The following is a 23711-nucleotide window of genomic DNA, read 5'->3' as shown; positions in this document are numbered from 1 at the left end:
TATACTAACAAACGAGTATTGATAGAAGGCAAAATCAATAAAAGCAAAATCCACTATTCTGAACATCGGCAAGCCAGGACCTGACGTTGAGTGGATCGAAAGATATCTTTGCCATCTATCAATACTCGTTTGTGAGTATACATCTTGCTGTTTTATATTTGAATAAAGCTTAACCAGTGGTAATGCACTAGGTCGGTGCGCCCGCCTTCTTTTTTTTTTTTCTTTAGTAGATGGATAGTGTCACCATCCACATCTACATGTAGCAGCATTTTCCTTACTAAGATCTACGGATGGAAATTCGATTACCAGATATCGTTTTAAAGTGGAACTTCACTCTCTCAATCAACATTATTTATAATTTTTTATCTATTCTTAATCCTTATGCTACTAGCATTAGTAAATAGATAGAAACATATATCATATTTACTTGTTTTACATTTATATTTTATTTTTAAATTTCTTTAGTTACTTCCTGGTTTCCATGTCTAAGCAAATGGTGTAATAAATCCCAGGAGTCTTCAGGAGGGGAGGGAGGGTTCTCAGCTCAGCCAATGCTTGAGCTCAGAACTTCTAGGAAGTAAATGCTACTTGAATCATTTACCCTTACTCAAGATGGCCATTGCCATAAATGCTAGAGGGTGTTTTTCAAAATGATTTCTCAGCAAAATAAAGCATGGAGACATGGATGAATGGGGGAGTTTGCTTTGAATATCAAAAAATAAATTAAAGGAGAAGTCCAGTCAAAGCTTGTTTGGCTGTATTTCTCATATGGATCACAGGAGTGCAGTTCCTTTTGCACTCCTGTGACCTGTTTTCAGCAGAGAGCGGGCTGAAGTCCGCTCTCTGCTGATGTCACGTAAGTCAGTTATCGTGACAATAAGATCTGGATCTGCTAGGTGCCTGGACTGATACCTGACTCAGCCTCTCAGCGAGCCACTGAGAGCCTGAGCTGGCCAGCCCCCACCCCCTCAACAGCTCAGTGCTCCAATGAGCGAGGAGGGGACAGAGTAGAGAGCTGTGACTGGCAGTCTACAGCTTTCTGCTCAAGGAGGTGCAGGGGGACAGATGCTGCATCCACCTAGGTAAGTATGATTTAAAAAAAAAAAAAAAAAAAAAAAAACCTTTACTTCTCTTTTAAATAGCATTTTTGGTTTGTTTTGCTCAGGTGAAGTGCAGTTCCACTTATGGCGTGGTGGGACAAATGTTTATGAGATTATTTATCCTGCTATTTCTTATGGTACTGGTGTAGACCTGAGCAATAGTTGGATAGCAGGTAATTTTAACTGTTATTTTGAGCTGGGGAATGTCCCAAGGCTATGTTTTGTATTCATTTTCTTGAAACGTAATAAAGAGAATAAAAAAAAAAAAGATGTATTAATTAATATAAAAACACACTAATCTGTGTCTTTTATGTCTGCCTGAAGTTCAGCTTTTTTTCAACTGTAGTTCCTTTAAGAGTTCCCATGGAAATTTACCCTGTACAAACAGTTTGCTGATTGCTAAGGACTCAAACAGTTTGCTGATTGCTAAGGCCTGATATGAATTACCATAAGTACACACAAGTAAATCCTGGATTCTCCTCTCTTACACCAGAAATTTTACTGCTCCCTTCATGTGCTCAAATTTGTTCCAGGGTTCAGAATTGTGAGGTTGATGCTCATCTATAAGTTGTTCCAGGGTTCAGATTTGTGAGGTTGATACTCATCTATTAGTGATGATGGTAAATAAGATGGTCGTTCTCTGAACATCTTTTGTAATGGAGAAAGTAATGTTTGGTAGCAGCTTAATGTTCATTTAGCATTATACCTATCAGGAGATTTACTAAGCTGAATTAAACGTGAAGTCTAGTGACTATTCACAGCATGTAAACTCAATAATTATTTGCTATGTGACATTTCTCCATATGCTTAAAATTTTAAGGATAAGAACAGTTCCTACATATGACAAATCTGAGAATCATGATCTCACACCATGCTAATTAAAAAAATAAATGTTAGCATGAACATTACAAACTCAGACAGGAAATGTATATCAAAGCAGTTCTGGTGCCACAAGTATTTTGCACAGCACACTGTGTTTTTCTCATGAAAACCAAGATACACTCACCTAAACCACCTGCTCTATTATACCACTCATCCTTTGTAGGTGTGTGTAAACAAATGACTCCCAGGAGTGACAGTATTATTACTGTACCAGTGGCAGCTACACATCATGCACCTTTACTGACAAGCTGGTAACAGCAGCCAGGGCAGGATCGCTCATACAGCTATCTAGCCAGATGCCTAAGGTTCAGTTGCAGTTAGAGTTAGAACAAAGAGTCTCCAACTTAGAAGTGATGCAGGCAACTTTAAAGCCACCTGGTTACTTTTCCATGTGGCTACCCTTCTTTCAGGCCACTTAAAGATGCAAAAAGGAGGAGACTGGGCAACTGCCATTATGTAATCTCCTCTGTTAAATCTGAACTCAAATGGGATTCAGAGCTTTCTAATTCTGTCTGACAGCAGCCAAGCATGTATGAGCTGGTCTGGAAACATCAGGGAATTAATGAACACTGGATATATATGGATTTTTATTAACAGGTTGTTTTTTATACTTAACCCCCCTGGCGGTATTCCCAAGTCTGGCTCAGGGTGGAAATTTTACACCAAAAGCGGTAACCCCGAGCCAGACTCGGGACCGCATCGCTGTATGTAGGAGGAGGTTACTTACCTTCTCCCTTGGATCCAGCGATGTCCCCACGCTGTACGAACGGCTTGTCCTCCGCTCGATTCATCACGGAGACGATCTCCGTTCCCTGCGAGCGTTGCGACACACGGGGACGGAGAACGGCGCCAAATTCAAAAAGTGAAACACACAGTATACATACAGTATAATGTAATCTTACAGATTACATTGCTGTATGTAAATATTTCACATCCCCTTTGTCCCTAGTGTTCTGTCCAGTGTCCTGCATGCAGTTTTATATTATAAAAACTGTTCTTTATGCCTTGAAACTGGAGATTGTCCATAGCAACCAAAACTGGCCCTTTACATCAAAGATGATTTTAGACCAGCTAGAAAACAGCGATAATAAATTGGAATCACTTGCAGAATTGAGGGATAGAGATTTGTGGGGAGATCCGTCATCAAATACTGAAAAGTAATGACAGTGACAATTCTGCAACTGAGCAAATTTCAGTGTTTTTGATTTGATTACATTATTGAATAATGTTTATTATTGTTATATTATTATTTGGTATAATTATTTATAGTTATTTATTATATTATAATTTATGATTTCATTTTTCAAACTTTATCATACCCGGGATGTCTGCTAGACTCTGGTTTGGACAGATTTAAGTGAGTTATTTCTAAGAATTACAGGACTACAATATAAAACCCCAAATTTTCATGCAAAATAATTGTACCGCTTTTAGCACCTAAAATCCGAAATAATTATATTGCCAGGGAGGTTAATTGTAAATTTGGATATGATGTGTTCACAAACTTTTTGTGTGTTTTTACTTAAAATATGGATTTCATAATACAAATGTTAGCCAACATACAAAGCTGAGACTACCATCTTTTTTATTTTACCGGACTCATGTTTTTGAAAAAAATATAATGTTCTGGAGGCAATAAGTAAATCTATAGTCTATATATTTTTTTTCTTATGTTACTAGAATATGTGACTAGAGTATGCATATAAAATTTGGCTTTGGAAGGGGATCCAAAGCTGGCAGCCTGCCTAAGTTTTTGTTTGGTCTTAATCTGGCTGTGATGGCAGCTTCTCTTTTACAATCCTAACAAGATCTAAACAAATTGTAGCCCTCTTCTCTGGCATACTGCAAGGTCCATTGCTAAAATTAAATTTTCCTTAAACTTGGAAAATGTGTACCTAATTTGTTGACGTGCAGCTGACATATTTTGCATGTAGATGTCAATTTACTAAAGGAACATTTATTGCGCTGGTCTGATGAACTTGTGGTTATAAAGCATTCAATTCAAATTTACCTCACATGACTATGCGCTGGAAATGTACAGCTTTGCTGGGCCATTGGGAAAATTGTTCATCTGGTAATTTCTTACAAAATAATTTTTTTTAGATGTATGCAAACAGTTGAAATTTCAGATCACTTGATTACTGCTATACCATTACAACAAAATATCCAGAACAAAGTGCATGTTATATCATTAGTGAGCTTTATGTATTTCAATTATTGACAAAACTCATCAGGAATTACCTGGGATTGTGCCAGGCACCCAGCTGAAGTCTCCAGTTGGTCTTGATCCTTGAGTTGTTCCATTCTGTGCTGAGAGGTTAAATGTGAAAGAAAAGATTTGTTTAAGTTTGGAGCTAGTTAGTCTAACTAAAGGAAATATGCGATAATTACATTTCTTTATTTAGTTTTGAAATGAGATATAGAACGTATTCATTCCTGAATAATGAGGCTTTCCTTACAACATCTAAATAACAGACTATTAGCAGAAAAGCACAGTAACTCGGCAAGTAACCATACTTCTACAACCAAAGAAAGTAGTCTTTTTTTTTACACCTCTTAGCCCTTGTACACACGGTCGGAGAATCCGTCGGAATGTGTCCTATCGGACCGTTTTGTCGGATAATCCGACTGTGTGTGGTATGCATCGGACTGTTTCCGTCGGAATATCCGTCGGACCAAATTTTCCAACTTGCTGGAAATATTTTCCGACAAACTGGTCCGATCGGACATACTCCGATCATGTGTAGAGAATTCCCATCGGACCAAGTGCCACGCATGCTCAGAGCAAATTCCTACATCAAAGCTATTGGCTACTAGCCTGAACGTAGTCCCATCATAACGAAATTACGTCATCACGTTCTGAACAATCGGATTTTCCGACAACTTTGTCCGACCGTGTGTATGCAACAGTTTCGGACAAGATCCGTCGGACAAAATCCGACGGATTTGGTTGTCGGAATCTCTGACCGTGTGCACAAGGGCTTAGCCATGCAACAAGGGATATTTAAATAAGGCAGAAAAAAAAGTACAGTTTAACCACATAAAGACTGGAAGATTTTCCCCCTTAATGACCAGGCACTGCGATATGGCACTGCGTCGCTTAAACTGACAATTGTGCGGTCGTGTGTTGCTGTACCCAAACAAAATTGCTGTCCTTTTTTCCCACAAATAGAGCTTTCTTTTGATGGTATTAGATCACCTCTGCCATTTTTATTTTTTGCGCTATAAATAAATAAAGAGCGACAATTTTGAAAAAAAAGAAAAAAATTATTTTTTACTTTTTACTATAATAAATATCCTAAAATAAAAGTAAAAAAAAAATGTCTTCCTCAGTTTAGGCCAATATGTATTCTTCTACATATTTTTGGGAAAAAATTGCAACAAGTGTATATTGATTGGTTTGCGCAAAAGTTATAGCGTCTACAAAATAGGGGATAGATTTATGGCATTTTATTATTTATTTATTTTTTGCTAGTATTGACAGTGGACAGATCAGACACTTAACTGACATTTTTGACACTTTTATGGAAACCAGTGAAATTATTACAGTGATCAGTGCTATACATATTCACTGTTATTGTACTAATGACACTGGCAGGGAAGGGGTTAACATCAGGGATGATCAAGGGGTTAAATGTGTTCCCTCAGTGTGTTTACTAACTGTATGGGGGATGGGCTGCCTGGGGAAACACACAGATCCACCTTCCTGCATAGATTGGAGATTTGCCCTGTTTACAAGGGCATAACCCCATTCTGTGACTGTGGTGAACAATCCCGGGTGGCTGTCGGACATCGAGTCCTCTCCACCCACTGAGGGCTCCCTCGCTGGCCAGGGGTCACGTGTGCCTGCCCACAAATCGCTGTGTATGAGCCGACGTACAATAACGCCGATTCACGGGAAGCAGCCACATTGCCGTATTACAACTGCGGCGGCTGGTTCTTAAGTGGTTATTGCACACATTTTTTTTTTTCTGTGAATTGAAAACAAATTGTGTTACAGTACTTTGTATTTCATCTTATCTTTTAGTGTTACTTTATTGAGTACTCTTGTGAATACACAAGTAATTGAAATTATTTTTGCAAGTCTCTTGATACTTGTTATAACACTATTTAACAAATATTGTGCCCTTCCTAGCCTAATAGATTGCTACTATGTTTACGCCTGCATGAGAGCTTCTTACATACTGCATAATGAAAGAAATATGGCCAGCACATGAATATATAGATTGGTAGTCTACTTATTTGCTGGACCAGTTTTAGGTAAAAGGCAGTTGTGAGATTACCAGGCCATGTAGATTAACGTACGATTACCTGGCAATTAAGGCCATGTGAATAAACTCTTGGTAACCAAGTAACATTTTTCACAAAAGAAAACTTAAATCTGTTGGATGCTATGGATGTTGTGCCACAGATGCTCCCTTTGGTATGGAACAAGCCCAATATATAGGTGGTTGATTTACTAAAGGCAAATAAACTGTGCACTTCCCAAAGTGCAGTTTGACGCTGCGAGTGCAGTTGCTTCAGAGCTTAGTAAATAAGGTAAACCTTCACTTTTCAAAGAATACCCAATCACACGCAAGGGGAAAAAAACAAAAAAAACTAATTGTTGCTTGCACACGATAGGATGATCGAAGTCGGCAGAGCTTCCGCTCATTTACTAAGCTCTGGAGCAACTGCACTTGCAGAGTGCCACTGCAAAGTGCACAGTCTTTTTGCCTTTAGTAAATCAATTTCTCAGTATTTAAACCAACAACATATCTACCTTACAGCATAGTGTTGAAAAAAAAAACAGTCTAGGCAGTAGTATCACTATAAAAAGGTAATAAACACACTAGGTCAGATGGAAAATACTTTCAATTCGAAAGGGTGTCCAATAAATATTACAATATTCTATGTTCAGGGCCGGGCGGACTGACAACTCATGGGGCCCCGGGCAATAGGAGATTATGGGGCCCCCGGGCAATAGGAGATTATGGGGCCACACAGTATACACACACACAGTATACAATCACACAGTATACACATACATGTACACACAGTATACACAGACATGTTTCTATTGGCTGAGAAGGTACTGGAGAGGTGGGGCAGCTATAATCTCAGGATTTTTAGACCAAAAGGATGTCGGTAAGTGACATTTCAGAGATAGATGTAAAAAAAACACAGACTTTTACATACTGTCTCTGGTTTTACTGAGGCTGACAACCCTGATGGGGCCCCCTAGTGGCCTGGGTCAACCAATGTGCTTAGAATTACAGTACATAAATGAAGGAAATTAAACAGGTACCCTAATTAAAATCAGGTGCTTAATAGTTGTTTTTCAACTAAAGGCATTCTGCAGAGTAAATCTGCTCAAATTAGATTAGATATCCTGTCCAGAAAAGTTTTGTGGTTAGTTATCATACAAGTCAGTGAGAACTGCACAATTAAAGGCATTGGAACTACATTTTCTGTTTTGGTTTACTATGCCTGATACAAGATTAAGCTTATGAAATGTTTGGTTTTACTTATGTCACCTGAATAGCATATGTGTTATTAGTTATGCCTATCATCTCTTTGATTTTGCCATATTGCATAATAACTTGAAACCCAGTGATATAGACCCCTCAACAAGAACCCTTTCCCTGATTTCAAAATACTTTGCTCCCGAGCTTCTGGATCCTTTCCAATTGCAATTATCCATATCTAATACACTGACAAAGAACTTCAGTTTCCAAACATAATTAAAGAACAACTTCTGTAAAAGCCCTCCATTTGACTCCCTATCTCTCCTTATCAAATGACTAAGTGACTAAATATAAAAATATATGTCAGATGCAGATTTCTCCCTTTCATGCTATTCCAGCTTGTATATGGGTAGGCAGTATTTGCAGGATCTTGGCGGCAATCTGCCTCTGTGCTGGTATACCAAATGTCAAGGTTGCCTGCCCCCAGGATGCTATAGATGCTGGCAAACCATAGGTAGGCTGAGACAGTGTGAAATGGGAGAAGCCTGAGATCTCTCTTTATATTTGTTCATTTTTTTTTTTACTAGTGGAAGGAGAGCACTTCCATAGTAAAATAAAGTTATCCTTTAGCTATATATAATAATAATAAGAAGAAAAAATCAGCCAGGAGTCATCATCTGGCGTTGTAATAGCTTCACTAGTAATTAAGAAATTTGGGTGGGGATGTTACGCTTTTGAAGTCCCCAAGAAATGTAGCAGCCAAAACAGAAATTAAACTGTCATCAACCATAAAAAAGACTGGACAGTACAGTTTTAATAGGGTTTGCCTTTGAATACTGAATATTTAATAAAAAGCACAAATATATTAAAAGTGTACAGTATATGGAATACAACACAAATGCTATCACCAATAAATAACAATACTATGAATCACAACTTGTGAACTATGGTAAGCGTTGTTCCCAAGTGTTTTCAAACTATTCAACATTGCTCAATGTATAACTGCACCAAACTACTCTAACGTGACAGAAAGACTTTTGGGGAAAATAAATCAATAAAAAATAGTAGAGAATGAATAATATGTTTGGTTGAGAACATCTGTACAATCTATCACATGATGCCTATAATGGAAATATTTCATACATTATTTCAGTAGTATTTAATTTGAAACACAAATTACTTTAAATAAAAAGAGGAAATACTTGAATGGATATCTTTAGATAATGCATAATAAATATTAAAACACTATCATAAGATGGATAGACAGACAGACAGACAAACCAGGTTCTATTTAGAGGCTTTCAATAATACAGATAAATTCTTTGGGCAGATGACAAAATTGAAATGTTTCAGACATAACAACATACACTTGAGAAGTTAAAGAAATGCTGTCCCAAACCACAACCGCAAAATGTCAGTCTTGGTGGTGGAACTGTTTTTCCACATGATTACCATCTTTTACAAAACTACACACTGGGCAAGTTACCATTTTTACGTAACCACAAATTAAGATTTCTATAAGAAAAATTTAGATGGGTTCATTTGTCTATAAACTGAGAGGGCCTAAAATTGTTCTTGAAGCAAAACAATAAGCCTGAACATTCATCTAAGAATAAAAGTCAGTTCTTAACCACTTCCATACTGGGCCTATTCTGGCTTTCCTCGCCTACATGCAAAAATCATTTGCTAGAAAATTACTCAGAACCCCCAAATATTATATATAGTTTTTTAGCAGACACCCTAGGGAATAAAATAGCGGTCATTGCAACTTTTTATATCACACGATATTTGCGCAACAATTTTTCAAATGCGTTTAAAAAAAACAAAAAACAGTTTAATGAATTAAAATATGACAACACAGTAAAGTTAGCCCAATTTTTGTTGTATAATGTGAAAGATGATGTTACACACAGTAAATAGATAACCAACATGTCACACTTTAAAATTGAGCACACTGGTGGTATGGGGCCAAACTTCGGTACTTAAAAATCTCCATAGGCAACAGTTTAAGAATTTTTACAGGTTACATGTTTAGAGTTACAGAGGAGGTCTTGTGCTAGAATTATTGCTCTCGCTCTAACCCAGGTGGCAATACCTCACATTTGTGGTTTGAACGGCGATTACATATGTGGGCGGGACTTATGTGTGTTCGCTTCTGTGCGCGAGCACACGAGGACAGGGGTGATTAACATTTTTTTTATTGTTTTTTTTATTGTACGTTTTTTATTTTTACATTTTCTTTTTACATTTTTTTTGATCACTTTTATTCCTATTACAAGGAATGTAAACATCCTACATTCCTACTACATGGAATGTAAACATCCCTTGTAATAGGAATGGTGTGCAACAGGTCCTCTTAACGAATAGATGTGGGGTCAAAAAGACTGGCTGGATTGCATCAGATCAAAAAAAAGTTATAGATCTGATGTTTTCCAGCCGAGATCACTGCTTTGTTGACATCCACGGCCAAGACGTTACGTCATAACGTCGCACCCAGGCCTCCGTTGGTTATAGAGATGACTGGTGACCATCTGGTCACCAGAAGTCCCTATGTTCTTCATCCGGCGGCGGCGGATTTTTTCTCTGGGGTCCACGATGGCACGGAAGAGCCCAGAGCCCTGCCAGGCTGCATGCTTGGATTGAGAGTCTAAGAAGGATTTTTAGGGGGGGTGTATGTGCTTTTTTGTGTGTGTGGAGTTCCCTTTAAAATCAGTATGAGACCCAAAGGGTCAAGTATGGATTTCCAGGTAGATCACACACTTTTTTTGTGTGTGAGGTATCCCCTTAAATTCCCTATTTTTCTAATTCTTGCTGTAGGGCATAGGCTCCTCAAAAATTCCCTCAAAATACATAGCAGACCCTTGGGGGGTCTATGCGCTATTTATTTTTAAACAAAGCTGTCAATGACATGTCATTTGCCAACAATTTCAAAAACATTTTATCTTTGTAACTGTCAGTACTGCTGCAGCACATTATGTACATCACAGAGATGTACTGCATCTCTTCGCAGGCAGGGTTAGGATGTCCAGGCTATTTAAAGGAATTGGGAATGTTTGATATTCAAGCACTAAAAAGAATCACTGCTTTTGGCTGAATGGAATTTAAACAAAAAGTTAACATTTGTACATGTTCCTGAAGGCAGTGCCTACCCCATGCTATTTTTTTTCGATACTCCTTGCCTATCAGCCCAGAATATGGGCATTTTTTATTTGAAAGATCTGATTCTCATTAATTTCAATGGAGTTCAGGTTTGGCATCCAAATTATTTTGAACCCAGGGCAGTATCCATATTAAACCTATAGTGGCAAGGCCTAATGCAAGATTATCATGGGACCCCTTGCACCTGGAGCCCCTGGGCAGTGCCTGGGGGGGGGGGGGGGTAATGCTTTAAGATGGGCCCTTGTAAAAAGATACAAATGTGAGACATTTCCAGGAACAAATCTGGAATTTTCTACAATACAGGGTCACTTGGTAATTCCCCTACTTTTTATAAGCAGTACTGTAAGTGTCCCCACACCTCCCTTCCTTCTTATATGCTATAGGTGTGCAGGTGTTGTTTGGAAGGTGTTTGGAGTAGAAAACCATAATCTATCTTTCAGACAGCTATGTTTGTTGTTTCCCCACTTTTGATTTTCAGGCGGGTTGCAATTTGGGAAATATATACATAAAGCTGGGTATACATGGACCTGTTGAACGGGTCGACTTTTGGTCTTTGTATACTGCTGACTGTTCAACAGAAGCCGGTCCTCAGACTGGCTTCTGTCAAATGGTCATGCTGTAAAACCAGCATGCCATCAGTGCTTTCAGCCAATGGCTGCAGCACTAATTGGTGTATTCTGATATGTGGGAGTCTCCCCTGCCAGAATACAATAGCACAGCAAGGGAGATTCCTGCATCACATAACAGCTGTGTTGATACGGGGATCTGTCAATCTGCTGGCTGAACAAAAACAAAACAAAACTGAACAAATATATCCAGCTTAATTAGATGACTTAATTAGACTTAATTAGATGAAAAAAAGCAGTGTTTGCTGAACTGGTGAAAGATGTTGGAAGCAGAGTCCTAAATTGCTATTTTATATGGCCCCATTAAAGTGGTTGTAAACCCTCCCCCACAACGTTGTCCCATGTAAATCAGCATAACAACCCTAATGAACACTGTTTGTAGATATCTCCTTAATAGCTTAGTATTCTGATCCTTTTTGTTCTTTAGAATGAAGTCACTGAGCATGCCCAGATCTCCCCTGATTTACGGCACACTCTCTATGTGCTTATCTATCTGTTATCAGGACTTCCTACAGCACGCTACTGAACTCCCAGGAGGCTGCAGAATCATTCAGAGCACACCATGTGACCATGTGACATGACATGCACTGGAAACTTGGCCATTACTGCAGTCTTATCAGCTGAAGCTGATAAGACTGACAAAGGCAAACATTAGACATTGGCACAAGTAAATACTATGAAATAAAACAAGTCAGCTATAAACAAGGAAGCAGGGTTGCCATAGAAACGTTGGATTGAGAAGGAGGCTTGGTTAACAGTACAGGAAGTGCTTAATGTAAGGGCGGAAATACACTCCACTGTGGACTCAGAAAACAATACTTAAGATGGCGCTGCCTAACCCCTGGAAACAAGTTTTTTAAAGTTTCTTTAAACAGTAAGTAATATGCAATTTGGGCTGGATTACAGTGGCTATAGTTGGATAATTACTTATTATAAAGGACTAAATGAAAAGAAACATTTAAGGGACAGTTCACTCCAAATGCTGGTGCTACACTTAAAAATGAAAGCAAAATGAAAAAAACTTCTAATACTTGTAATTCTAAAAGAGAGGTACTTCTAAACAGTAGAAATTACCAGGTCGGGTTCTTGGTCTAAGTGATGTCCTTGGTCTGGAAGAGCTATGCTGCACTCTATAGGTAGCTGAAATCAAAAAGAGAATGTAAAATTACATTAAATTATATATAACTCAAATATCTGCGATCACCCGAGACCATGCAGTTCATTGAAGCAAGATGGCATTGATAATGAAATGTTGCCTCTGAAATGTAAATATTTATTTTAACCATAAAAAAAGAAAATGATAAAAGCTTTTTTCCAGGATGGTTGAAGATGGTTGATGATAATGGCATGCTAAGTTCTCAGCAGTTTGCATTCATAAAGCAAGAGGATGGTTGAACAAAGAGATGATGAACAAAGCAAAACATTTCAAAATATTGTATAAGCAAGAAAAGACTTGCGAGTTCCCATTATGATCAAATATAAAGTCTATAAAGAGAAAAATGAAGGCGACTAGATCTGCATTGCAAAACAAAATATGCCATTCCTCATACACCGAGCATAATGATTGTTTATCTTTTACCCAACGTTGCTGCAGCAGTCACATGTGGAATTTTAGGCAAAGTAGTAGTTTCCTTAGGTGCTGCAGTAGGAGCTGTTAAGAAATAATCAAAATTTCTAAAACAACTGGAACACACACAGACACATCACATCCACCCGTAGAAAGGCAACATAAACACCTGTGCAAGTATGAGGAAAAACTTCTTGATATTGTCTTGCAAGCACAATTGCAATAAGCCAACTAATAGTTGTATTTATTTCCTGTTAAGCAAAGCATAAATGAAAGGAAAAAAAAAGAATAAAAAAAAATTAAGAACATGTACTATATGGTATTAAATAGGTTCTTTGTGTACATTCACAGAGTTTCTGATTTTTGTGCTGTTTTGTGTTATTTTTCAAAAAATCATTAGAGCCGGGCTCTGGACACAAAAATGGTAATTTTAATATATTCCTAATTAGCCACAAAGGATATAAATTCACATTTTTAGTGCCAAATGACAAATTGCAAACCCAGATATTACCTTGTCATCACTGTATTACACATAGCTCGTGTACAGATGAGATCTGAGGGTGGCACTCAGCAGGTGTTCCCACTACAGACTGCATGCAGAAAACTACAGGGGGGTGTATACAATACCATTCACCCTGCACAAGGAAAGAGAGCAGTAGGAACTGATCTAAAGTCTATATTATAGAAAGCTCATGCACAGAGGCAAAGTGCAGGAGTTGTTCTATTCTAAATTACTGCACAAATATGGAAGAAACACACAAAGGACATCAAGATTCAAGTAAGGAAACACGTGCCTTTTATATTTAGGCAATAGTTGTTAAGCCTGGATTTCCGTTTTAATTAGTATGTAGCTAAAGGAGGTGAAGTCCGCGCAACAATGAAGAAAAGTATACAGCAAGCGCGCGCCTTTTGTGTATCACTCACAGCAACATAATTTAAATTATAATTGAAAATGTACCACAATCATATTAAGGAAACAATTGATCTACAACCATCGATCCACTGGTGCTCAAATTATGAACAGCCTCAAAAAGAATATTCAGTCCTAACAAACATCAAATTAATCCACATCAAGGAGAATTGAGATTTTATCCAGGCAAACTCAATACTCAGTCATCCTTTCAGAAGATATGACCAGTGCTTATTCACCGCAAAACATAAGAAACAACTACTCACAAATAAAACTTGGCATATCGCTTTAAAACATCCTTTGGTATGGATCATGTATAACAGTAACAACACGCTGCTACTCACTCATCAGAGCCAGGACAATGAGAGTAATGATGGTAACGCCTTCACTCCGCCCTTACAGGTTACACCCTTGCCTGGATAAGATATCAATTCTCCTCGTTGTGGAAAAAAGGAGCTTCTTTCTTGCTTCTTTCTTGCTTGTTTTGACCTTCTGTGTATACAGAAGTCTATTCCAAGGTGAGCAGATCTGATATTTGAGCTCACTGTGTGGTGGAGTGAATCTTCACTTTGTGGAGTTCGAAGAGCAGGAGGAGGAACTGTATTTCATTAAAACACTCTTGGGACTACACAGTCATTAAACTGATGTTTGTTGGGATTGAATATTTATATGTTATATATGCTATATTCTGGAAGGATTGAGACGCCTGTCTTTACACGCACATGAACTTTAATGGCATCCCAGTCTTAGTCCGTAGAGTTCAATATTGAGTTCACTCACCCTTTGCAGCTACAACAGCTGCAACTCTTCTGGGAAGAGTTTTGGATTGTGTCTATGGGGATGTATGACCATTCTTCCAGAAACGCATTTGTGAGGTCAGGCACTGATGTTGGACAACTGGGGAAAAAGCACAAGCGCCATACTAAGTGTAACATATACGGATGTTTAATATGGATAAATAGACTGTTACTCACAAGAGAAAAGACATCATGAGCATATAGCACTGCATTTCATAATCATTACCGGAGCGGGGCTTCGGTGTGGCCTCTGCAGCTGGGTTCTCGGATGATTATGAACTGTAGTGCTATATGCTCATGATATCTTTACTCTTGTGAGTAACAGTGTTTTTATCCATATTAAACATCCGTATATGCCACATTAGTATGGTGCTTGTGCTTTTTTTCCCAGTTGTTTCTTTGTGTTGCTTCTTGCTTTTACACTGAGCTGCCTCTCAAGTGAGCACCATTATCGACTTTTATGGACATTATGGACTAATATAGATACATTGATTTTATTGAGAACCCCAGTACTAGTCACACCAGTACTAGTTTGCGCCAATATTGCGGCAGTCTCCACACTAATGCATCCCATAGGTGTTCCATTGGGTTGAGGTCAGGCCACTGTGAAGGCCAGTCAAGTTCCTCCACCCCAAACTCGCTCATCCATGTCTTTATGGACCTTGCTTTGAGCACTGGTGCGCAGTCATGTTGGAACAGAAAGGGACCATCCCCAAACTGTTCCCACAAAGTTGGGAGCATGAAATTGTCCACAATGTCATGGTATGCTGATGCCTTAAGAGTTCCCTTCACTGATACTACGGGGCCAAGCCAAACTCTTGAAACACAACCCTACACCACAATCCCCCTCCAGCAAATTACCGTATTTGGACCAGTGTACAAAGCAAGGTCCATAAAGACATGGATGATCAAGTTTGGAGCAAAGAAAATAGATGGTTGTTTGATGCTCTGTAACATGAATCTGATATTTACAGACAAAAAAGCCTTCCTACAAATATAAGTTCATGTTAAATATTGCCAAATATACAGTAAGAACATGTGTGAAAGTTTATACACACCATAATTGGACTATTGAAATAATACACATTTTTCAGAACATTTTAAAGTTTTAATAATGTATAAATGTATTACCAGGCTTTGTACGAGTCCGAGGAGATGATTTGGGTTTTTGGGTTATTGGTTGTGGGACTTTTTGCCCGGGAACTGGAGAAAAAGAAAACCCATGTACAGCCATTTTTGAATAACTGTTCATAATGTGTACCACACTGTATATTTGAAGGCTTAACATGAATAAAGAATGGGTAAAGAATGTTCTGTTTGATGTAGTATGATGATTTTTTTTAATTACAATATATGGATGGAATGATGGAATGATTACAAATGTAAAAGCGTGAATTGTTAATGGTGCAGTATGTTTCAGCTGATATTAGGTATAAATACTGTATACAGTTTGTCTAAGTTCATGGTAAAGGACCTTATATCAACTGAACAGATATAATTTTAAGAAATAAGTGTTAGTGCAACTGTAAAGCTGTACACAGTGTAGTTGTACATACACCCTGCTCCAATACGTTGTACCTCGTCACTCATATTGTGCAAGCAGTTGTGGCCATGGCAAAATGTCTTCATGCAAGAGTTTCCATGGGCTGTCACTTGAAATTGCAACAAGTTTACAGCTGTATACATGTTAAAAAAAAACAACCATGCATGTTTCTTGTATTTAAATTTGTAGAGCAAGCAGTAGTCATACTTTACTTTACTGTGAGAGTAAAGTAATGAGGCACGCCTCATAAAAATGTTTGCTTTTAACTGATACTGGTTCTGATCCCTACTATCTTCACTGGGGAATCTTATTTTAGAGTGGCATTGCCAGCATTTGCAGAGAAGACAGATTACCAATGGAACTTGTTTGCTCATCTTAAGCATGCAACAACCTATTTAACCCTTAGAACACTGAAGTAGCAAGCTTTTGTGGCCAGTCAGAATCTTAGGCAGACCATAGATTTTGCAATTTTTTTTCCATCCACCATGGGTGAAAGGAAAGAAAATTGTTTGATTCCCCATCAACGCCTACACTGAATGACTCCTGCAATGTTATTGTGTTATGCGAGTGGGCAGAATTCCCTGCCGGCAGAACACAATGATTAATGTTGCCAGCTATAGCCGTTGGCACTAATCATTTGGGAAAAACTCTACAGGCTGGTTGTACACAAGTCAAATGCTAGGTACAACCAGGGTGCCCATACATGAATAGAAATTCGGCTGGTCCCTGCTGAACCGGCTGAATTTCGTTCCATGTATAGCCAACTTTAGTCTACAGCAGGGGTCAGCAACAGGCTGATCGCCATTTCCCTTTTGATTATACTCATGTGATGAGTAAATCATAACCCCGTCATCATGGACCCCACTAGTGTTTGGCACTCAAGACGCATACAGTATCCTGTGTATGTATGTGAGTGTTTGTGTGTATGCAGGCGGCAAATCCATGATGTCACGCCACCACACCTGTCAAGGTGGTGAGTCAGCGTTTGATCAATTTGTGCAGTGACATCTTGTTTTTATGTGTTATTGCTGTGTAGGGAAATAAATTGTTAAAGCAGATTACACTATGTGGATGCCTTTTAACTTTTATGATTCGTGTGCGGGAGTGTAAATTTACTGGAGAAAGTGGAGGAGGTGGCCACCTTTACCAGACTGAGAAGTATCAAACAGCCTGTTCCAGAGGATTTAAGCAGTGAGGATTACATAACACATGTGTGTATCCTATTCCCTGGAGGTGAGCAGGATTTTCACCTGGTGATGGATGTACACAGGAATGTGAAGCAATAGGCAAGCCATTGTGGTGTATTTGATTTTGATCACTTATGGACATTGAATTTTAAGATTGGATTTTGTGACTTGTTTACACCAGCACAATTCATTATTTATAGTTCCCTTTTTGTTGTTTATGGATGCACTGTATTTATAGAGTGTTGCGCTACACTCTTATTGTATTTATTCATTTGTAAGGGTGGGGTGAAATCACTTTTTTAATGCCACAGCCAGCAACACGTATAATTAGTAATTATTTTTGGTTTATCACTAATTGCGCTGATTGTTTTCATATCTTTATTTCAGTGGGTAAAGTAGAGCCCCAGTGTTGGTATCAGTGGGAGGAATAGTGCCCTAAAGGCCAGATAAAGACAAGCAAAGGGCCACAATGTGGAGACCACTGTTCTATAGCATCACTCACATAAACTCTCAGACATAATAATAGTATTTTATTTGCAGAAATATATGCATGCCATTGAAAAGCAGAAATGCCACTCTATTTAGCTAAAGGATTTACCAGGAGTGGTATGGGGGCTTTCAGGTCTTTGTGTTGTTGTGGAATGAGGAGGCAATGTTGTGTTAGGAACTGAAAAAAATAAAATTTTTAGTAATGACAGTTATTGAAATATTAATATACAGAGAGCATCATTGAGGAGTTTAAATAACATCTATGACACATAAAAAGGGTTATGTTCACTTGAATCGAGTCCAAAGAAGGATCCTCGTCATGGTGTAAAATATTTTTACTCCCGTTTTGCTAAAGGAGCCATTACATAAATGTCCTAATAGGCTCCCATGCCCCACCACCAGGTATTCAGGAGTTTCCTTAGTGTATCAGTATTACCATACCTCTTTCTTTGATTGAACCTAGGGAAAAGCAAAATACCAGGTCTAGTCTTGCTTTGTGCTGTCTCTGAAAAAGACATGGGCAGACAGTCTCTGAAAAAGATTATTCCCTACTCTACTCCAATAAACATGACCAAAAAGGAACCCCAAGCCACACACTGAGTCATATGAAAGATAAAGAACAAAGAAAACTGTAAAAAAATAAAAGTTTTGCCCACAGTAACTGACCAGGCTTTGCATTCATTGGCTCTTGCTAGCTGCTATGGGAAACATATTTACAGTGTAGTTGCTCCAATTTTAAAATATTAACCTTGGTGAATTAGCAGCTGTAATTTAGCAGCCTTTATAGTGTTGATAGGGAAAATTAAACAAAAAGAAACCCCCTCACACCTAATTATTAATAATAAATGCCCTGCCTATAACTGCTATAGATACGTATATCTCAAATACGTGTGATTATCAAAAGATAGTACTTTTAATTAACAGGAGATGGCCGCAATTGCCACATACAAGTAATATATTTTACAGAATAATTCACATCCTGGTTGTGGTTAGAGTACAGAGGAGCCATAAAAGTGCATATATTTTTATACTGATATAATGAATTGACTAGATCAAAATGATCCACTCTGTGGGGTAATTAAAATTGTTAGGCATCATTTGAGGCAGAAGGTAGAGAGTATTTCATGACTGGGGAAGTAAAAACGTTTCATATTTCTGCAACTATTGAAATATTTTTGTTTGACCTCTGTCTGTGTACATGGTAATAATTAAAAAAGCGTTCTAATGAGAAATCACAGAAATTAAAAAAAAAATTATGTTACCCATGAGTACATCTGGCTCATCAAAGACCTGGATGCTAATAACATGTATAGGTACTTTCTTTATGGTTTTGGGAGCTGTGATGGAGAACAGAATAAATTATAATTATAAAGAAATAGGTTATGTCAGTGAAGAATTAAATAACAATTATAAAGAAAGCTGGTATTGGTATTTATTTTTTAAAGTAAATTATTATCTTTTAGGATCTCACAAATAACTTTCAGATGCTGCTGTTGTATAGTTTCAGGAATTTTGCTGAAATATGCCCTGATTTAGCTACCCCATGGGTTTACTTACTGAAACATGTAAGAAGAACCATGTCTTCCCTGTTGTTAAAAAGTGCAACTAGCTTGCCTGTTTTACATTACTGTATGAAGATTTGAAAAAGCATTTGTTTTCTCTGCATAATTGGAAGACTTGATGGTTATTACTTATGCATCTGTTTTTTTTTTCCATACCTGTCAACAGCACTGCCTTTTCATAAAAAAAAAAAAAAAACAGAGTGTGTGGTTACAAAGGCTCTAAATATGTAAACCTAAAAGATTAGCTGAGCCTCAAAATAAGCTTTGGGTACAACCAGAAAAACAATATTTACAGAAAATTGTGCCATGAGAAATTTACTAAACTGTATCCAAGTATTTCTTATTATGTTAAAAAAGCAATAAAAATATTTTTAAATAGTGCAGATATAAATAATAATTGAAGGTTCGTGGCCGTGGCCAGACTATGGCTATTCGAGTATTTACATATTCTTAACAAAAAGTAAATGGATTTTAACCACTTGCCTACCAGGCCAATTCTGACATTTCTTTCCTACATAGTTACATAGTTACATAGTAGGTGAAGTTGAAAAAAAGACACAGGTCCATCAAGTCCAACCTATGTGTGTGATTATATCTCAGTATTACAGTATTACATTGTATATCCCTGTATGTTGCGGTTGTTCAGGTACGTATCTAATAGTCTCTTGAAACTATCGATGCCCCCCCGCTGAGACCACCGCCTGTGGAAGGGAATTCCACATCCTTTCCACTCTTAGCCCTTGTACACACGGTCGGAGATTCCGTCGGAATGTGTCCGATTGGAGCGGTTTGTGGGATATTCCGACTGTGTGTGGTATGCATCGGACTGTTTCCGTCAGAATATCTATCAGACCAAACTTTCCAACTTGCTGGAAATATTTTCCGACAAACTGCTCCGATCGGACATACTCCGATCATGTGTAGAGAATTCCGATCGGACAAAGTGCCACACATGCTCAGATCAAATTCCTACATCAAAGCTATTGGCTACTAGCCTGAACATAGTCCCATCGTAATGAAATTACGTCATCACGTTCTGAAAGATCGGATTTTCTGACAACTTTGTCCGACCGTGTGTATGCAACAGTTTCAGACAAGATCCGTTGGACAAAATCCGACGGATTTGGTTGTCGGAATCTCCGACCGTGTGTACAAGGGCTTACAGTAAAGAACCATCTACGTAGTTTAAGGTTAAACCTCTTTTCTTCTAAATTTAATGAGTGGCCACGAGTCTTGTTAAACTCTCTTCTGCAAAAAAGTTTTATCCCTATTGTGGGGTCACCAGTATGGTATTTGTATACTGAAATCATATCCCCTCTCAAGCATCTCTTCTCTAGAGAGAAAAAGTTCAGTGCTCCCAACCTTACCTCATAACTAATATCCTTCAGACCCTTTATTAGCTTTGTTGCCCTTCTTTGTACTCGCTCCATTTCCAGTACATCCTTCCTGAGGACTGATGGCCAGAACTGGACAGCATACTCTAGGTCTGGCTGGACCAGAGTCTTGTAGAGCGGGAGAATTATCTCTGGAGTTAATCCCCTTTTTAATGCATGCCAATATTCTGTTTGCTTTGTTAGCAGCAGTTTGGCATTGCATACCATTGCTGAGCCTATCATCTACTAGGACCCCCAGGTCTTTTATCATCCTAGATTCCCACAGAGGTTCTCTCCCCAGTGTATAGATTGCATTCATATTTTTGCCACCCAAATGTATTACTTTACATTTTTCTTCTTTGAACCTCATTTGCTATGTAGTTGCCTACCCCATTAATTTGTTCAGACCTTTTTGCAAGGTTTCCACATCCTGCAGAGAAGTTATTGCCCTGCTTAGCTTAGTATCGTCCGCAAATACAGAGATTGAACTATTTACCCCATACTCCATGAACAAATTAAATAGGATTGGTCCCAGCAGAGAACCCTGGGAGACTCCACTACCTAACCTGACCATTCCGAGTACTCCCCATTTATTACCACCCTCTGAACTCGCCCTTGTAGACAGTTTTCAATCCATGTACTCACCCTATGGTCCATGCCATATTTTGTACAGTAAACGTTTATGAGGAACTGTGTCAAATGCTTTTGCAAAATCCAGATACACCACATCTACGGGCCTTCCTTTATCTAGATGCAAACTCACCTCCTCATAGAAGGTTAATAGATTGGTTTGACAAGAACGATTCTTCATGAATCCATGCTGATTACTGCTAATGATACCATTCTTATTACTAAAATCTTGTATATAGTCCCTTATCATGCCCTCCAAGAGTTTAAATACTATTGATGTTAGGCTAACTGGTCTGTAATTCCCAGGAATGTATTTTGGGCCCTTTTTAAATACAGGCGCTACATTGGCTTTTCGCCAATCAGCTAGTACCATTCCAGTCAGTAGACTATCAATAAAAATTAGGAAAAATGTTCTGACAATTACTTGAATGAGTTTCCTAAGTACCCTCAGGTGCATGCCATATGGTCCCGGTGATTTATTAATGTTAAGTTTCTCAAGTCTAATTTTAATTCTGTCCTCTGTTAACCATGCAGGTGCTTCCTGTGATGTGTCATGAGGATGAACACTGCAGTTTTGGTTACTGAAGCCCCCGATTCCCTCGTGAAGATTGAGGGAAAGAATAAATTCAATACCTTCGCCATCTCCCCATTCTTTGTAACCAGATGTCTATATTCATTCTTTATGGGGCCAATATGGTTTGCCCTCTCTTTTTTACTGTTTATGTACTTAAATCATTCCTTGGGATTGTTTTTGCTCTCCTCTGCTATGTGTCCTTCATGTTCTATCTTAGCCGCCCTTATTGCACCCTTACATTTCTTATTGCATTCTTTATAAAGTCTGAATGCTGATGATGGTCTCTCAACCTTGTATTTTTTGAAGGCCTTCTCCTTTGCTTTTATATGCATTTTTACACTGGAGTTAAGCCACCCAGGACTTTTTTGCACTCTTTTACATTTATTACCCAATGGGATGCATTGGCTAAGGCCCTTATTTAATATGCTCTTAAAGCAAACCCATCTCTCCTCCATGTTCTTTGTTCTTAAGATTTTATCCCAATTTATGCCTTATAGCCTTTTCTACATGTTAAAATCATAATTTATTCACTAAAGAAATACAGAGAATCTCCAAACATTATATATGCAGAGATCCTAGAGAATAAAATGGGGCAAGCCGAGAGAAGCTCCGGAGGATGGTGGGGGGGCTTTCCTAAGGTCTAATAATATATACTGGCGTTCTTATGGAATGGTGCCTTATTCATCAATCAGCTTCCACATTTATTTATTTTTTGTCAAAGCTTATTTGAGCAAGCTAAAGTTAGAAACTGATTGGTTACCAAGTACAGCTGTACCAGATTTTGCACTCTTCACTTTTAGTAAATCAACTAAATAGTGTCTGCACTGGCAGGCTTGTGAAAAGCCTTGCTAACACTGCCAAGAACAAAAAAAGAGTAGTACCATTTTTGAAAACATAGTACTTGTGGTCCATCCTCTTCTTTTCCATTCAAATGAGACCTAAAACTGAACAGTCCTCATTCAAATTGTACTGTGCAGAATAATATACAGGCAAAGAAAAATCAACAAAACCTTGGCATATAGCTATATAAAGTTGAAGATCATTGACGATATGTAGCGCCCAGGGGTTTAGTCAGGGAGCTCCTCGCTAAGTCCTTTTGTCAGGAGTAGCTAATGTAGTTAATTGCTAGGGATCCTTTGATTTCTCCCTAAGTTTGGCCTGGTTATACTTTCCTTTTCTACCACTAGGTGGCTGGGCACTTGGAGGTATTAGTTTAAGAAGGCCAACTCAAGGTCAGGTTATGGGTATGTGGGGTATCTCAGCCAATGGGCAGGGATTATGTTGAATCCCTTGGCCTGCTGGGAGAGCTATATATTTGGGGGAGGTCAGGTGATCTAGGTTCTTGTGTGCTACCCGTACCACTGTCTGGGTGGATGAATGTCTTTTTCCTCAGGCTGCTAGGTCAGAGATTGGGCTTATCCCAGGGACATCAGGCTGCCAGGCTGTATGAGGGCCTACTCAGAAGCAGGGTTGGGACTGCAGCTTGCAGTCCAACCAGAAGTGATGGTTCTGCTGGCCGGAGAACCTGTCAGTGGTCGGAGGTAGAAGGGAAGCTATCACCATGAACAGACCAATCGCCTTTACCAGGGACCACAGTGAGTAACTGAATAAGTATCGGAGCAGTATTCTCACCGAATGGGCAAGTGGAGAAACGGGAAATTTCATGGGGTGATCAAGTCAGGGACCAAACCAGTGGAGGTGACGCTTGTAGAGCAGTCTTGTGTACTAAGCTAGGGACCAAGCAGATCAGCAGGGGTGAAGCTTGAATGTATCCAAAGTGCCAAGCCAAGGACCCAGCAGGGAAGCATTGGTGACACTTGAGGGAGATCCCACCGCACTGTTTAAGTACTGTTACCATAGGAGAC

General features: G+C 38.6%; 1 protein-coding gene across 11 annotated transcripts in view; it reads right to left on the bottom strand.

The window, feature by feature from the left end:
• ABI3BP (ABI family member 3 binding protein) overlaps positions 1-23711 on the bottom strand; it is a 465661-nt gene that overhangs the window by 139526 nt on the left and 302424 nt on the right. For 9 of the 11 annotated variants that reach the window (XM_077482512.1, XM_077482502.1, XM_077482503.1 and 6 more), the window contains 6 exons: positions 18970-19044; positions 17817-17885; positions 15620-15691; positions 12794-12865; positions 12289-12354; positions 4224-4292 (listed from right to left, as the gene is read on the bottom strand). In XM_077482512.1, coding sequence (XP_077338638.1) covers positions 4224-4292; positions 12289-12354; positions 12794-12865; positions 15620-15691; positions 17817-17885; positions 18970-19044 — 423 coding nt within the window. The remainder of the gene's footprint in view (positions 1-4223; positions 4293-12288; positions 12355-12793; positions 12866-15619; positions 15692-17816; positions 17886-18969; positions 19045-23711) is intronic. The other 2 variants (XM_077482506.1, XM_077482505.1) reach the window with 2 other exon arrangements.

The sequence above is a fragment of the Lithobates pipiens genome, unplaced genomic scaffold (assembly GCF_037356315.1).
Source record: "Lithobates pipiens isolate NorthernLeopardFrog02 unplaced genomic scaffold, aLitPip1_a1.2 Scaffold_16, whole genome shotgun sequence".
NCBI lineage: Eukaryota > Metazoa > Chordata > Amphibia > Anura > Ranidae > Lithobates > Lithobates pipiens.
Note: the sequence above shows the minus strand (reverse complement) of the source record. Positions and strands in the feature narration are given on the sequence as shown.